Source organism: Dermacentor albipictus, chromosome 5 (assembly GCF_038994185.2).
Source record: "Dermacentor albipictus isolate Rhodes 1998 colony chromosome 5, USDA_Dalb.pri_finalv2, whole genome shotgun sequence".
Classification (NCBI taxonomy): Eukaryota; Metazoa; Arthropoda; class Arachnida; order Ixodida; family Ixodidae; genus Dermacentor; species Dermacentor albipictus.
The window spans coordinates 78,213,272-78,230,779 of record NC_091825.1 but is presented as its reverse complement, the minus strand read 5'-3'; the positions used below and the strand labels follow the sequence as shown (position 1 = coordinate 78,230,779).

At 46.4% G+C, this 17,508-nt stretch overlaps 1 protein-coding gene across 2 annotated transcripts in view; it reads left to right on the top strand.

Annotated features, from left to right (window-relative positions):
- The window catches only part of LOC135921189 (uncharacterized), a 55,395-nt gene that overhangs the window by 9,960 nt on the left and 27,927 nt on the right, over positions 1–17,508 (top strand). Inside the window, exons 3-6 of one of the 2 annotated variants that reach the window (XM_065455501.1) lie at positions 5,304–5,343; positions 9,439–9,538; positions 11,604–11,665; positions 14,830–16,469. In XM_065455501.1, the coding sequence (XP_065311573.1) occupies positions 5,304–5,343; positions 9,439–9,538; positions 11,604–11,665; positions 14,830–14,982 (355 nt within the window). In that variant the 3' untranslated portion in view covers positions 14,983–16,469. Of the gene's footprint in view, positions 1–5,303; positions 5,344–9,438; positions 9,539–11,603; positions 11,666–14,829; positions 16,470–17,508 lie in introns of those variants that run through there. The other variant, XM_070539662.1, reaches the window with a different exon arrangement.

The window sequence follows — 17,508 nt, the reverse complement described above, 5'->3', positions numbered from 1 at the left end:
CTCGTTGCGCGATGGCCTTGGAAAAAACGCGGCCTCTAGCCGTGTGGTACAAAAGCTATCATCATCAGCAACGGTTCATACCCCCGTAAGCGAGCAAAAATGCAATGACTCATACCACCGTAAGCAAAAAAAAAAATCCAATGGCTCACGTTTCCCAAGGCAGAGGCTACAAGCTCTCAGCAGAGTGAAACAAACAGTGCACACACTCATTGAAACCACCCATAGAACACACAGAACAGGGTACGTTTTCATACAGAAGCTCAAAACAATCGTTCAAACCATCAGTAATGCATTGCATACCCCTCTCAGCAGTTGTAATGTGGGTTTTGAAATTAAAGAGGCCCTGAACCACCCCTCGGGCTTCGTGAAATAACATAGCCCACGGGTAGCATACGCTGCTGCAAACATCTCAGCCAAGCTTTGATGTCGTACGTGGTGCGTGGAGCTCGCAAGCGGATCGCGAAGCTACCTTTCTCTCAAACGCTCTCTTTCCAACAGAAGGCCCTCTCCTCTCGTTTCTGGACGCTTTATTTCGTCATTGAACGCTTTATTTCGCCATTGGGCGCTTTATTTCGCCATTCCTTTAGGCGGCTGCTATTAGCCGATAGCCGACATCAAGCTACGGCTACGTTGCTTAGATACCGCGGGGTTCCACCACAAGTCCACTGGCTAAGCGCACTGCGGCTCGCTGAGGACAACCGCGTTCGGCTTATGTTTACCGCGTCGTAGGCACGCTAGGCGTAGGGGGAGTTGTTTAGGACATGTCGTTTTTGTCGTTGGCCATCACTTAGGGCCTGAGTGACTCTACAATATGCTCTATGTGTACGCGTCAGGATGCGTTTGTGTGTGCATGTGGCTTTTTGCGCAGTAGGAGACAGATTGAACGCCTCTATCAAGTAAAGGCCGTCCTAGCTAACATGCGTCGTGGTTTTTAAATACATGGGCCATTCTGTGTGAAGATAGCCAATCGCGTATTGCTCAGGTGAGCTGAGCAGCCGCCAGGCCAGTAATAAATTTGTTATGCCATTCACTTTACTGATTGCAACTGGCAATTTTTTTTAGAGATCCTACTCTGGAGTGGCAATGAAGAACATGTAGAAAATGTAAAGAAACTTAAACTGGCATGTTTTCAACCATGGGTGCCTTTTGCGCGTATATTTTTTTTCCGGCTGCTAAAGAAAGCCCGCGAAAAACGGAAAATATCACGTGACTAACCGTCCGCCCGCATCACAACGCAGCGCCCTCAAACGCGCTCCATAGGCGTTAGTGAGCGCGCTCTTTCCACCACACATCAGTCACCGGTTATCTGCACTGTTTCCTCCTAAACAACAACGCGCACCAGATAAAGCGCGTGCGCCTAGCTCGGTGCCTTCCATCCCTCTTTTCCTTGTTTTTCTTTTTCTTCACACTCAACCTGAGTTGCGTTAAATACAAGACGAGTTCATGCCGTGCCAACTTGTCCACTATGCCGCCCTTGTGTTTCTCGTAACCGACCCCAGCTTGTACAATAGTAAATTTATCCTCCGAATTTATACAGGCCCAAGATTACGCGGAGCAACTTAGCAGGCGAAATTGGCACACCTTTTGTGACAGCATACAAGGGACACTCATCACCAAGAAAACCTGGCATCTCCTACGCGCTCTCTTTGCTACCGATCGCACCAAAACGCAACAGAGGCAAGATCTGCGCATACTGATCCACAATCATGCTGGATCGGAGCATGATCTCCTTCGTGAGCTTCAGCAAAAACTTAGCAGCGACAAGCCCACTTCATCAGCGAGAGGAAAGACGTACGACGGTGCACCAAACCCAGATCTCGATCGACCATTCACCCAGGCAGAGCTCCACGCAGCATTAGCCAAACTCACTAGAACCACCAGTCCCGGCAAGGACAGAATAACCAATAAGCTCCTACGCTACCTCCCGCAATCTGCCACTACAGCACTGCTACAGTACTACGACGACTGCTGGGGAAAGGAGGACCTACCAACAGCCTGGAAGCATTCGGAGGTCACCATGATCCCCAAACCCAACAAACCCCTTCTCATCAAAAACCTACGTCCCATTTTCCTCACATCTTGCGTGGGCAAACTCCTCGGGCACATGGTGCACAACCGGTTAACAACATACCTCGAGGACAACGGACACTTGCCGCACACCATGTTCGGATTCCGAGAGCATCTGTCCACGCAGGACGTACTCCTGCTCCTCAAAGACTTGCTTGATTACCTCGATCACAGACGCAAATCATCAATCCTGGCAATCGACGTAAAGGGCGCATTCGACTACGTGAGCCACGAAGCCATTCTCCGCAACCTCGAAGATACAGGCTGCGGAGCCCGGATCTATAACTACATCAGCAGCCTTTTGACACACCGAACAGCAACAGTAGGCGTCTGCAACCTCCGCAGCGATAAATTTCGGCTACCCAACAAAGGAACCCCACAAGGATAAGTTATTTCACCCCTTTTTTTCAATATCGCAATGATCAAGCTACCGAAACAACTGAACGCCATACCAAACCTATGCCATGCCCTTTACGCTGACGACGTCACGCTCTGGACCAAAGCATGTACTACTGGACAACAAGAACGCAATCTACAAGAAGCCGTCGATACTATCGAAAGATACTTCCGACACTGCGGTCTCCAATGCGCACCCGAAAAGTCGGAGCTTCTCGTCCTGAGAGCACGGACGCGAGGAAGACCACCTAAATATATCGAACCCGATCCTAGCGTCTCGCTCAACGGAACCCAGATCCCTACAGCCGACTCTCTTCGCGTACTCGGACTTCACATCCACAAGGACGGATCAGGGGCGGCCACTCTCCCGCGTCTCCAACGCACACTGTCACAAGTTACGCACCTCGTCAAGAGGATCACAAACCAAAGAAGCGGACTTAAGGAGCGCGACACACTAGGCATAATTCAAGCTCTCATAACTAGCCGTATCACCTACGGAACTCCCTACTTGACGGTCAAGCCAGCAGAAATGAAGAAACTCAATGTTGTCATTGGAAAGGCAATCAAAGTAGCCTTGACCCTCCCACCCATGGCATCAACGGAGAAACTCCTCAAGCTCGGCGTCCACAATACGGGGGAAGAGCTTGTAGAGGCTCATAAGATCAGCCAACTAGAGCGGCTCAAGCTCACACCCACCGGACGTGCAGTTTTGCGCTACCCCAACTACAGTGAAAGCTTCATTGCAGACACAGACCAGAAAGCAAGAATCCCACCTGCAGTCCGGGACTGTATCAGCGTTGCAAGTATACCGCGCAATATGCATCCAACTTATCATCAGGAGCGTCGGCAAAGCAGAATGCGCGCACTCAGCAAGAAATACGGGAGAGACCCTGATACAAGGTACACTGATGCTGCCCGGTATATTAAACGAAACGCCTTTGCCCTAAGCGTCACGGATCACCAAGGCAAAGAACTTGCAGCTGTCACCATCCGAGCAAGAGCCTCCGAGACTGCAGAGGAAGCGGCAATCGCTCTGGCAATGACAACTTGCCCTGAAGTAGCAGTAATACTAACAGACTCCCAAGCAGCAGCGCGCAACTATCAAAAAGGACGCGTATCAGAAACCGCGCTCAAAATACTAAGAAATCACATCGCACGCGCCCCGCTCCCCGACACCCACATCAACTGGGTCCCAGGCCGTCAGGGCATGACAGGAAATGAGGTGGCACACACCGCTGCCTGCGAGCACACCAGCCGGGCTTTCCTGCCATCCCACACTAGGCCGGCCACCAACGTTGATGACATCACCCTGAAGTACTCGGGGCTTCTGCAACACCACCGACTCGGCAGAAGAGCATACGCTTCACCACACAAGAATCTGAGCAAAGAGGAAGAAGTCATCCTGCGCCGCCTACAGACCAACACCTACGTGCATGGAATAATCATGCACAGACTGTATCCTACGCAGTACTCGTACACATACCCCCATTGCGACGTTCCAGACACCCTGCAACTAACATATGGTCCAGGATTGCCCACTGCGTGACGAAGCCGCAGACCCTACCTCACAAGTTACACAAGACGACTCCAAAGAAAGCCGCCCCATAGAAGCAATAAAAGAGCGCCCCAACTCACCTCAGATCAATATAACTGAAACGTGAGAGGCCAAGCTTTCCTCCAATGACCTGCACGACCAAGGCAGTCTCGTCGCCCGGGCCAAGGAGGCAGCCCAAGCCAGAGGGTTCTTGGAATAAGGAATCCTCCCACCTAGGGTGAACCGGGTTCTGACTCGGTTTACCGTTTCGTAAAATAAAAGTTTAGTTCTCTCTCTCTCCGAATTTGGTGTCTACACCGCTTTAATTATTCAAAATGGCAGCGCCTTGTGCAATCTATTTTGTATTGCTGGTGCCGCTTCTGTTACGCAGTGTTAAGAAGAATTTCATCGTCGCGATGACAGATGGCGCCGTCGTTCCGTTGCACCAAAATGGGCATGCTTTCGTTTTTCTTTTCGAGTGGCATCGCTGCACAAGGCGTGGTACTGTGAAGAAAAAAAAAACTGGCAGGTTATGCTAGCAAATGTGGTGATAAACTGAACGTAATGAATTAAACCAACATTTGAGCTGAAGTATTCCGGTGATTTAGGTGGAATAGTCTCGTACTCATGGGGATTCTCGCAACATTGCGCACATTTCACCCGGCATCGCAGGCATTCTGTGCGCCTGTAAGAAATTCAACCGGAGCATGTGGGAACCACGTATGCGTATACGCCGATCCGCATGTATTCCGCACACTCATGTTAACAATTAGCGAATCGCGTTTCGCGTCGATATTGTATAGGGCCTCCAATATTTCGGGTGAGCTGCTTGAAAGTTTATTTCGCACTGACTGCCATGCAGGTAAAGCTTGTCCTAGTAAGGGGCAGAGATAAGTTGAAGTCAAATAAATCACTTCGTTGGGACGTGATGGCCCGCAGCGCTGCAATACAGCATTGATTCACTGTACAAATTACAAATGATAGGTGCAGGCCAACTTCGTACAAATGTTACTTGAGTGCGAGGAAGGAATAACCAGTGTACATTGATACATAAACAAACAAAAAAAGAATGAATGTGCTGATTAACCTAATTTCTTCGTTACTTAACTGTACATTGATGGGTGACCGAACGGGAAGTGACTGCAGGTTTTCAGTTCGCTTTCTTTTCCTCTCAAAGTGAGTTTGAAACTTTGTGCATGTGCTCATATACATATATATTGTTTCTAGCCCGTGTGTGGTATACTGCACATCTGGAAACGATGTCGCGAGGTGATCAGTTTACGATTAATGCGTTCGTTGCTTTCAGGCTCCATATCCAGAACCCACACATTGGAAATGCTTGCAAGGTAAGCACGCGTGTGACAGCCTATACAAAATATTTATTTATTTATTTATTTATTTTTACTGCAATCCCAGGAAGGGATTTTCGCAGGGTGAACATATAGATACAAGCACGGATCAAATATTTACAAGAAAGCTAGAAAAAAAGAAACAAAGGCCGCAAATGATTAGTAAGCAAACAAACTGGATGAGCATTGGAGACAAAAAAGTTCAATGATGGCAGTGAAACATAGGAGTATACATAGCAGTACACCGGACAGGCCGCCATTGGAATACGAACCTGGCAACGTTTAACGCTAGAACGTTATCTAGTGAAGCGAGTCTAGCCGTGCTATTGGAGGAATTAGAGGGCAGTAAATGGGATATAATAGGGCTCAGTGAAGTTAGGAGGCCAAAAGAAGCATATACAGTGCTAAAAAGCGGGCACGTCCTGTGCTACCGGGGCTTAGCGGAGAGAAGGGAACTAGGAGTCGGATTCCTGATTAATAAGAATATAGCTGGTAACATACAGGAATTCTATAGCATTAACGAGAGGGTGGCAGGTCTTGTTGTGAAACTTAATAAGAGGTACAAAATGAAGATTGTACAGGTCTACGCCGCTACATCCAGTCATAATGACCAGGAAGTCGAAAGCTTCTATGAAGACGTGGAATCGGCGATGGGTAGAGTGAAAACCAAATACACTATACTAATGAGCGACTTTAATGCCAAGGTAGGCAAGAAGCAGGCTGGAGACAAAGCAGTGGGGGAATATGGCATAGGCACTAGGAATAACAGGGGAGAGTTATTAGTAGAGTTTGCGGAACAGAATAATATGAGGATAATGAATACCTTCTTCCGCAAGCGGGATAGCCGAAAGTGGACGTGGAGGAGCCCGAACGGCGAGACTACAAATGAAATAGACTTCATACTCTGCGCTAACCCTGGCATCATACAAGATGTGGACGTGCTCGTCAAGGTGCGCTGCAGTGACCACAGGATGGTAAGAACTCGAATTAGCCTGGACCTGAGAAGGGAACGGAAGAAACTGGTACATAAGAAGCCGATCAATGAGTTAGCGGTAAGAAGGAAAATAGAGGAATTCCAGATCAAGCTACAGAACAGGTACTCGGCTTTAACTCAGGAAGAGGAAGTTAGTGTTGAAGCAATGAACGACAATCTTGTGGGCATCATTAAGGAGTGTGCAATGGAAGTCGGTGGCAACTCCATTAGGCAGGATACCAGTAAACTATCACAGGAGACGAAAGATCTGATCAAGAAACGCCAATGTATGAAAGCCTCTAACCCTACAGCTAGAATAGAACTGGCAGAACTTTCGAAGTTAATCAACAAGCGTAAGACAGCTGACATCAGGAAGTATAATATGGATAGAATTGAACATGCTCTCAGGAACGGAGGAAGCCTAAAAACAGTGAAGAAGAAACTAGGAATTGGCAAGAATCAGATGTATGCGTTAAGAGACAAAGCCGGCAATATCATAACTAATATGGATGAGATAGTTCAAGTGGCTGAGGAGTTCTATAGAGATTTATACAGTACCAGTGGCACCCACGACGATAATGGAAGAGAAAATAGTCTAGAGGAATTCGAAATCCCAAAGGTAACGCCGGAAGAAGTAAAGAAAGCCTTAGGAGATATGCAAAGGGGGAAGGCAGCTGGGGAAGATCAGGTAACAGCAGATTTGTTGAAGGATGGTGGGCAGATTGTTCTAGAGAAACTGGCCACCCTGTATACGCAATGCCTCATGACCTCGAGCGTACCGGAATCTTGGAAGAACGCTAAAATTATCCTAATCCATAAGAAAGGGGACGCCAAAGACTTGAAAAATTATAGACCGATCAGCTTACTGTCCGTTGCCTACAAACTATTCACTAAGGTAATCGCAAATAGAATCAGGAACACCTTAGACTTCTGTCAAGCAAAGGACCAGGCAGGATTCCGTAAAGGCTACTCAACAATAGATCATATTCACACTATCAATCAGGGGGATAGAGAAATGTGCGGAATATAACCAACCCTTATATATAGCTTTCATTGATTACGAGAAAGCGTTTGATTCTGTCGAAACCTCAGCAGTCATGGAGGCATTACGGAATCAGGGTGTAGACGAGCCGTATGTAAAAATACTGAAAGATATCTATAGCGGCTCCACAGCCACCATAGTCCTCCATAAAGAAAGCAACAAAATCCCAATAAAGAAAGGCGTCAGACAGGGAGATACGATCTCTCCAATGCTATTCACCGCGTGTTTACAGGTGGTATTCAGAGACCTGGATTGGGAAGAATTGGGGATAAAAGTTAATGGAGAATACCTTAGTAACTTGCGATTCGCTGATGATATTGCCTTGCTTAGTAACTCAGGGGACCAATTGCAATGCATGCTCACTGACCTGGAGAGGCAAAGCAGAAGAGTGGGTTTAAAAATTAATCTGCAGAAAACTAAAGTAATGTTTAACAGTCTCGGAAGAGAACAGCAATTTACAATAGGCAGCGAGGCACTGGAAGTAGTAAGGGAATACATCTACTTAGGGCAGGTAGTGACGGCAGATCCGGATCATGAGCCAGAAATAATCAGAAGAATAAGAATGGGCTGGGGTGCGTTTGGCAGGCATTCTCAGATCATGAACAGCAGGTTGCCATTATCCCTCAAGAGGAAAGTGTATAATAGCTGTGTCTTACCAGTACTCACCTACGGGGCAGAAACCTGGAGGCTTACGAAAAGGGTTCTACTCAAACTGAGGACGACGCAACGAGCTATGGAAAGAAGAATGATAGGTGTAACGTTAAGGGATAAGAAAAGAGCAGATTGGGTGAGGGAACAAACGCGAGTTAATGACATCTTAGTTGAAATCAAGAAAAAGAAATGGGCATGGGCAGGACATGTAATGAGGAGGGAAGATAAGCGATGATCATTAAGGGTTACGGATTGGATTCCAAGGGAAGGGAAGCGTAGCAGGGGGCGCCAGAAAGTTAGGTGGGCGGATGAGATAAAGAAGTTTGCAGGGACGGCATGGCCACAATTAGTACATGACCGGGGTTGTTGGAGAAGTATGGGAAAGGCCTTTGCCGTGCAGTGGGCGTAACCAGGCTGATAATGATGATGATGATAGCAGTACAGTAAGGTTAATGGCATGTCTTAATTCGATTGATAACAATTCCAAATTGTTCTGAAATGCTGGAGTCGTGCAGATTCTTCTTGCGATGTGCGATTAGGCAAGCAACTAATGTCAATTATGGATTATTTGTTCCTGTGACGCTATCTTTTAAGTGAGTTCTTTCTATTTAATTTTGGGGATACCCCGCGAAATAGCAGCAAAAAAAAAGAGAAGAGGTTACTACGCACTGCAGCGCCTGGTTAACGACGCTCTCAACAGTGTTTCCTAACCGCGAAAGGTTTCACGCCCGAAGAAAAAAAACAGAAACTAACGCCAAGAACAATTGGCTTCGTTAATGCAAGCCACGTAAAAACCGTCATTGTAAATAGAGAGTTTTAGATTAGGGGGACGCAAGCGTTTGGGGCACATTAGTGCTTGGGCCCACAGGACTGCGCATGCGCAGAAGGTCTGCGCATGCTCAGTAGTGTGACCCCATGCGCTAGGGCGCCCCACACGCCTGCGTCCCTATAATCTAAAGCTCTCTAATACCGGGGCGAAACATGCTCGTCCGCATCGAAACGTACGCGTTTTGTTGCGGTGCGTGATCGCGCTTCGTTCTTTGGAGACACACACGATTGGCATCGCCGAAAACGAGACGCGTAAGTCTGCAGTGAAGTCACATTCTTTCTCTCATGTTTCGTGGGATTTTCTTGTGGCACCGGAAAATGGGAGGTGCATAAAGGAGAGCGTAATCAAAATACTTCATTAATTATTTCGGTGTTATAATGTGCAACTGTTGGAATCAGTACGTATGCCTTAAATCGAATATTAAAGATAATAAACAAACTGAGCTAATTTGTAAAATAATCGTAGCTATATAGTCGAGCCATCCGTCTCGATGTAACACCTTCTTTAAAATTTTCGAATTGTAAATGATTGTCAACTTTTCGACATTGTCTGCTTCTTCTATCGTCGTTTAAACAAGCACCTGTGCCGTGTTTGCAGGATCGCAGCGTTGATGCGAGCGTGTCTGGGCAGGGAACCGGTGAGTCTCCTCTCATTGGTGGCGTTCGCACCCGCGAACCCAGGAGATCGCGCAACCGAGGTGAGGTGTTCACAGATAGTCGCCTTGACAGAAACTGCTCGATTATTTCAGCTAGGTGACAAGGAGTCCCAAAGCTACTGAACAAATCAGCAGCGCCGGAACAGGACGTTGGAATAGGCTTAAGGTTTATTTGACAGGGTCATGGTTTCGCGAGCAGACGCGAACAGCAGCAATCGAGGCACACATCAAATAAGAATCAGGAAGTCGCTGGGGGATGAATGTCACTTTGCGACAAAGGCAACACATATCTGATCATTGTGAATGCCCAAAGTTACCATTGCACTAAGCAGTTCTGTTTTATTATATACTGTCCTCCATTGTGTGTATTATAATTCATCGCACTTACACAGCACTCTTCCCTACGAAGTGAAGGTAGCTTCCCAGATGAACGGTGCTGGGCTTTGCTCAACGTGGCTGCCGCTGCTGTCTTGCCGAATAGGCAATACAAAGGACAGCACTCATGTTGAGAACTTGTATAACCATCTGTACTACTGTTGTGCCAGTTGCCAGCTGTGTTCTATGCAGAATTACACGGTGAAACAGTAAATAAACCTTAGCTAGATATTAGTGTAAAAGATTTACTACTTGAAGCTCGTAATTCCTTTCATAAAGCGAAGCTTTCTGTATACTTCTTCCCCGGTCTGGGCGCGTATTCTCGATCAGCTTCTTGCCGAGTTAGGTGAACCGGCCCTGGCTTTGAATCAATACAGCGAAGCAACGTATTGCCACCGTCGGAACGAGTTATGCATGGGGCGTGTACTGCAGCGGGATTTTACTTTCGCGCTTCCACAAGAACACTCGGCGCCATCTACCGCCACCACCGCCAAGCCGGCGCGTAGCCTCCGAAATCCATGGCGCGCCGGTGCGTGGGCACGCTGAGAAACGTGTCATGCGGCAACCGGGCCGCTCTCTAGCGATTATTGCTGGACACGCTGCGCTGTCTAGTACCACTGCCGAGCAGTGCGCGAGTGGCCTCCGATACGAGAAGCGTCGCGCGCCGGTGAGAATTGCTCCCTCGCTTGCCACACACTCAGTGGCACATAGTGAAACACGTTGTCGAGAGGCTCATTCAAGCGCCGCACAAACACTATGCATTCATGGCGCAGCTCGCTAAAGTGTTGGCGTGGAAGGCGTTTGTTGAAAAGCGGCACATGCCGATTGCATTTTGTGGTGCAATCTGCTACTGCCTCGGTTTGCTGTCCTTGGGGTTCGATTGCGCTCAGCGTCGGAGAAATTCAAGGGATCTTTTCCGTCATTGTATAGAATGGCGCATTCCCCGTGAGACATACTTAGTCACGTATAGTCGGCGTCTAAGACATTCAATGAAGAACGGCACGTACCGAGTGCTCCAAGTTGGCGTCAGAGTTTCTTCGAACAGCGGTACCTACCCAGTCCGGTGTCTACAGTGACCCATGTCCGGCGTCAAAGCGGTTTGTAGGAGAGCGGCACGTATGCTCACATATCCACGTACTGAGCGACCCAAGTTATTCCGCTGGTTCGCTTTGAACCCTTTCACCTCAGCACAGTATACCGATGCGCTGCCCATTCGGCCACGGACTACCGAGAGTCCCAGGTTAACGGTAAAACGGTTGGATACCAACTTACTTACATAGATAGAAAGATAAATGGATAGTGGGCCCCCGGAAAGTGTGTGAAGTACCACAAGAATGCTGACGCATTAAGATAGTTTTTGCCCATTTGCTTCTCATCCATATGCTTCCCATCTCGGCACTCTCTGCACGTTCCGCTTCCTGACAACATGCAGTTGTCTTTTTTTTTTCGCGGCAGCCACGTGGCAGGGACTGTTGAGAAGGCGGAGAAACGGTCAAACAAGTCAAACGCGGCGTCCACCGATGGCAACACTTGCCCTGATTTGGAGCCTAATACAACGGAAGGGGCTCTCGTTAGTAAGACGCTAACTGGCGTGGCTGCACGCTGTCGGATTACGCTGCAAAATTTTTGTTATAACGACATCAGTACATGTAGTGGCGACCGTTTGTTTCCTTGTTACTTTTTGCTTTCTGAGTTGCAATGCGTCTTCCTCCCTTCCTTCTTTTCGTGTCAGTGACAGCAGCCTGCACTCCGCGGCAGAGCCTGCACCAGGACAGGACGCCACCAGCACACCAGGTCGGGTAAAAGTGACGTGACGTTTTTGCTTGGAAATGAATTACACTCCTAGACCTCTTGGGCGCAGGTTATGGTGTTTTTGCCACGTCGCTCATAACGATTGAGGAGGGTAAAAAATCTTAGAAGGGAGGATGACGTGACGTATCGTCAAGGCAACTGTCTCCCTTGACTGCCTCGTCCCTTTTTCCTGCTTGCATCTGTGGTCCGTCGGGGCGTTGACCTTGAAAAAAATTGGACCTAACGTCTAGCTTTGAGGCCTTGCAACTTAATGTTTTGTTCGTTCTTTTTCTAGTACATCTTGTATTTCTATACGTTTAATAATTATAGAAAACTCTCCTCTCACGCATGGCGCTTTATATAATTATTTTATGACTAGACCTCCCTCGTAGCTTTATCCTTCCTCCATTTTGTTCGCTGCGAGTACGACTGCGAGAGGAAATAGCGACCAGATGGAAGAGGGCTTCCACAATGGAACGGCGCACTGAACAACGGGCAAAAAAAATAAAACGAGGGAAACGCACAAACTAAATGTTAATCAAGGAGGCGAAGAATAGCACTGAGTGCTTGAGTTTGTTATATCTGATGATAACGCTTATTAAAGAGCTCGAGTTGAGCAGGCAACGCCGTGGACCTCTACAGAGCGTAGAGGTCACCACAGCGTCACCACAGATAAATGTTTTCTTCGGGTTCACACAAAAATGTTTTACTCTGTAAAGCCCCTGCCACAGTAGCGATAATTCTGTGAGCGTTCGAAAACATCCAAGTGGTCATTTGACTATGATTAAGGGTGGACGCGGTGTGTCCAGTAGCCAATGGCTCTCTCTTCTTGGTGGCGTCGAAGTTGCGCTAACTTTAGACGTTTTCGAATAGCGTACGCCACACCGCGTGGAGCTATCTGGGCTTTTTCGTGTATGGTGAAACAAGAGCTGGCATATCTCAGCGACACAAATGTTGCACCATGTATAGCCTCCGTTAATAGCACGTCTGAGGCAATAATTTTGCTGCGCGTAGGCGGCTTTTTCTCAAATTGTAGTTTTTGAAATACCCGCGAGATTTCTTTGCACTCCGAACGAACTGAAACAACATCAGACATCTCCTCGGCAATGAATTATTTGTACATCTTTCAATAACAACGCTCCCCAATTTCCACGCGGCAGATATTGCGCTTAAAGTAATTAATTAAAAGCTGTGTAATTAATTGTTTGGAAATAAATATCTAAGGTTTCAGTAAAAGCTACATTGTGTTGCTCAAGAGCACAGTTAAAATACTTAGTTGGCTGCATTTGCGTAGCCCGCATGTGGACTTTTTAAGGCTTGGCGCAAGTTAGCTGAAACATCCCGTGTGTATGCGCTGTACTGAAATTGTAGAACCCCTGCATTTCTGATATTCTCCACATAAACTTAGAGATAAACAAAACTATTTGACCTCCAGTATTTCTTCGTTTCGTGTTCCAATTTTCTTTTTTTCTTCTCAGATTCGTGTTTATTTGAAACATGCAAACCAGGATGAAACAAATGAAAAAAAATATATATTCCCCCGCCTAATTTCATCTTCACAACACAACTGATAGCCGAACTAGGTGGACTTAATCCATTAGACTAGCTTGTTGATTTTCAAACAAATATTGTTAAATTGAAGCCGCGAATGTCACCCATAATGAATATGGATAAGTTAACCACAGCGGTTTTTTAAGGAATAGTTTCAGTAAAAGTGATCGAGTTTACATCCCAAGGTACAAAAAAGTTTCGCCGCAGTGGGGTTCCCCCAATAATTTGGTCAACATGGGATTCTTTAACCAGCACCTCGTTCTTGTCACACAAGAGAAATCTTACTCGCGACTTAGAAGCTCAGTAGCAGCAGACCATAGCAACCGAGCCACCACGGCGAATGACTCAGATTTTAACGTTTTATCTCTTTATATAAGTACTACAAAGTACATAACTGTTCATTGCCTTCATATTGCTTAATATCACATTAACATAACCCAGTTTAATATGACTTAAACTCACGATAAGCAAACCGCGGAGCTTACTCAGGTCACGACATTTCAATCTCATAATTTGAAGGAGGTCGCGCAAAAAGGAAACGTTCGTGCCTTTCTTTTGGCGCTAGAAACGCTGTCCAAGAAGCGCAAGCTATGTAATCGAGACTGCGCAAAGATAGCTGCTGGTTTCCTGCTCGGAACGAGTCGTTTATAGATTGCCTTTATCTTGAAGGAATGTATCGCAAAAGTGTGTCAACACAAGGTTACTCCAAGAAGGGTATCACTTTTTGTGCCTTTTTACTGTTTGGTTTCTGCGCATGCGTTAGTGATTTGACTAAGGTTGCTCTGCTCTTAATTCCTCTTTTCCATCCTGTGAAATATGTGCCCAAAAGCTCGCGTGTTTCTTTCCAGGAAATCTGTCGGGAGTCGGTGCTCTGTGTGCCTTGCACCTGGGGTAGCCGCTCGTCTAATGGCTCTGATTAACTTATTATGTAGCATCACTTACAGCCTGAGCTTCCGTATCATCGATGTTGTATAGCCTTGCAAAGTGGCAGCCCGCTCGCCACGCAACATGGCTCCACTCACATAGCTAGTACCCCGTCGCCGCATTCCTCTGATTCCTCCTAATCTCGTTGCGCATAAGTTGCATTAAGTAAGGGGGACATTTTCTGCAAATATATCTAACTTAGTTGATGGCACTTATGTGAAAATATATTGGGCTGTTTAACTTAGTTAAGCTTGCCTGGATTAATATTGAGACTGATACACGGTAATAGTGGCACGAGCCCGTGCCCGAGGAAAAATCGGGGATCGTCTAGGACTATAGTTGAACAGAGGTGCCGCTTAGAAATTGGAGCATTTCTGCAGTTAACTGTTTTTCTTTTCGGTGGAACCTTTTGAATGATACTATGGGTGTAAATTTAATGAAAATGAAATCACTCGACAAGCAATAAAGAAAGAAGAAAAGCGTAGGAAAAATACAAATTGACGTTCGCACAAACAGCCGTGCATCTGAGCAGTACGGCTGCTGACGGTGTGTTTGCATGTGCGACTGCAATTGTATGTTCTATTTGCAGCAGGGAAATTTTCCTTCGCTCATAGGCTCTCAGATGTCGCGTCGACGTACGCTCCAAAACTTGCAGGCAAAAGAATTTCCACCGTTTCTCTGTTGACCTACAGGTGGCGCCCACCCCGGAGGGACGTCAAGTTACTTACAACTCCTCGCTGAACTGTTTGTTGGTGGTCGAAGACGATGGTACCGTTTCGTACAGCTCTGCTAGAGGCCCCGGTCAAGGTGTGCTGCGGCTGCAAAATGCCGACCGGGCCGTTTAGTTTTAGCTACATTTATGCTGTAAATAGAAGTGCTTTTGTTTTATTTGTATTGTTTACTGACTGGGTGACTAGAAGTACTTGAAAACGTTATATGGAAGTTTCACACTGTCCAGAAAGAACGAGATCATGTGTCAAGTATATATTTAGAGGGAATATAGGTATTGTTATGAAGTGCGTGGGTCAGTTAGGGACTAAATGAGTATTCCTAAGCCGTCGTTTCTGCGTGTTTGAAGGCATTCTATAATATGGTCCCAAGGTTTCCCCGCTGCTCTGGAAGAACCAGAGGTGCCAGCAAATTCCATGTTTGCTGGCAGTGGGCGCCATGTTATGAATCACGTTATGCACAGGTTAACGGTGTCGATTAAACGTATGGGTTAGATAATCTTCCCCGAACCTTACTTATGCAAGTGTTCCAGAGCTTTACAGGCGTATAATAAGAACTGCGTGGAAAGTTTGCTGGACGTCATGAAAGAACTCAAAGGACCAGAAAATTTAGGCTTTGAGAAAATTGCGAGCGCCTTCGGTGTGACGAGTGCACCAAGCGTAGAGATCGAGTGTCATTTATTTACAGAGCTTGCGTTCGAAAGCGTCATGCGTCCGTTATCGGCCATGTTTCCCAATGTCCGGAAAGAACACTGTCGTAATTATTTAACATGCGCCCAATTTTCAGAATGTGTAGAGTTCAGTGTGCGGCGAAACCTGAACGACTCTGGCCTGATTAGAGCCATGGCAAATAACTTCAAGCCCTCGTTTTTGCTCACATTCATGCGTTTTTAGAGTTATGTTGATTGTTCCGTTGTCTTCGGAGACCTAAATGAGGAATCTCGTTTATACTTGGTCGAGAATGAGGGGCACGTTATGGCTGATGCTTGTGTAGGCATATCTCGAAGTGTATTAGGTAATTACTACCTCTGCCATAAATTACGTGCGCATATTTTACGAGCCTCTGCCAAAAATTGCGCATACCCCTGTGAAAAAATGAAGTGCTCAAAAAATTTTTAATGCCTCATTTTCTTTTCAGTTTGTTTCTTGGCTCTATGCCCGGGCTCTTATGACCTGTGCATTCTGTGCAAGAGACGCAGGAAGCCGAACGCGAATATAAGCAATAATGTTCGCAAGTTTTTCTCGAGGAATTGAGTGCTTGTAAGCATAACCTATTCAGTCACGTCCGCGTTTAATTTCGCATACGAAGTGACAAATCGAAAGGCAGGTATGTTATTCCAGCTGAACTCGGTCGGATACCTTGCACCAGGAAAAGGAAAAAAAAACAAGAGGAGAGTAAAAATTTGTCGGCAGTCAATCGCACGCGTGCGTTTTCGGCGCCATGGTTTCGTACTCGGCCTTATTCGCTGCCGAATACTCGCCGCCCGTAGCGATACGGGAAGCTTCAGAATGCAGTTTTTTTTATCTAGTCACCCGCGAGCTCTGGGCAAACGCACACGGCAAGTGTCGGCTTGGGCCCCACTCCTTCATCTTATGATCTCGGGTCGCCCCGTACAAATGTTGGGAGCTCGGTTTAGCCGAGGCAAGTTACACACGTTATGACTGTTCGAGAACGGAGAGTCGACTGGCTTCATTAAAGTGTAAAAGCTGGTTTGCCGAGTGGCTGTGGCGGTGCCTCCGTCGGGCGAGCAGGGGGCAATGACCCCCATGTCGAGGGACGGTGAGGGGACTAAGGGGCAATGACCCGCACGGCGAGAAAAAAGTGGATTTTCGAGGAGTGGGGATAATGAAGGAAAGAACGGTCGCTACAGATCAGTGTATACGAGTATCATCTATCGTCACCCTGAACCTATTTATTGTTGACTGCTGGGCGAAGACCTTCGTCCAGCGATCTCATCAAGGCTTTTCAAACGGAGCAGCTCCTAATGAGTTGGTGAAATTTACCGCCACTGTGTATGCCTTATGAGGGCTAGGAGGGATTTGTGAGGAATAAAATGAGTTAGAAAGTGAATTCATAATAATAATAATAATAATAATAATAATAATAATAATAATAATAATAATAATAATAATAATAATAATAATAATAATAATAATAATAATAATAATAATAATAATAATAATAATAATAATTCTATTAACTTCCATCGCAGTGCGAAGGCCTGTCCCAGCAATCGCCAATAATTCTTACTTTTGAATCAAAGAAGAAGGAACCTCCAGGCACAATTTAGTGCAGACGGTGGGTTTCTAAAATTAAAATGCATTGCGGTTGGATTCTTCTATGTTCTTTTTTCCAGTTCTCAACCAGGAAGATATCCCCCGAGTATTTACTTTTGATTATTACTTTTGTCTTGTGCTACCTGACACCATCTTACGCCTGCGAATTTTCTTAATTCACCAAGCCATAGTGCCCTGCCGCCCCCGACTACGCTTTTTTTTTCTCTTGACACCCATTATGTAACTCTAATGGGTCACCGCTTATCTGCCATATACGTAATACACGGCGTGCCCAAATCCATTTTCTTTCTTCCTCTTGATCTCAACTACAATATCGGCTATCCCCGTTTGTTCTCTGTGCAATGC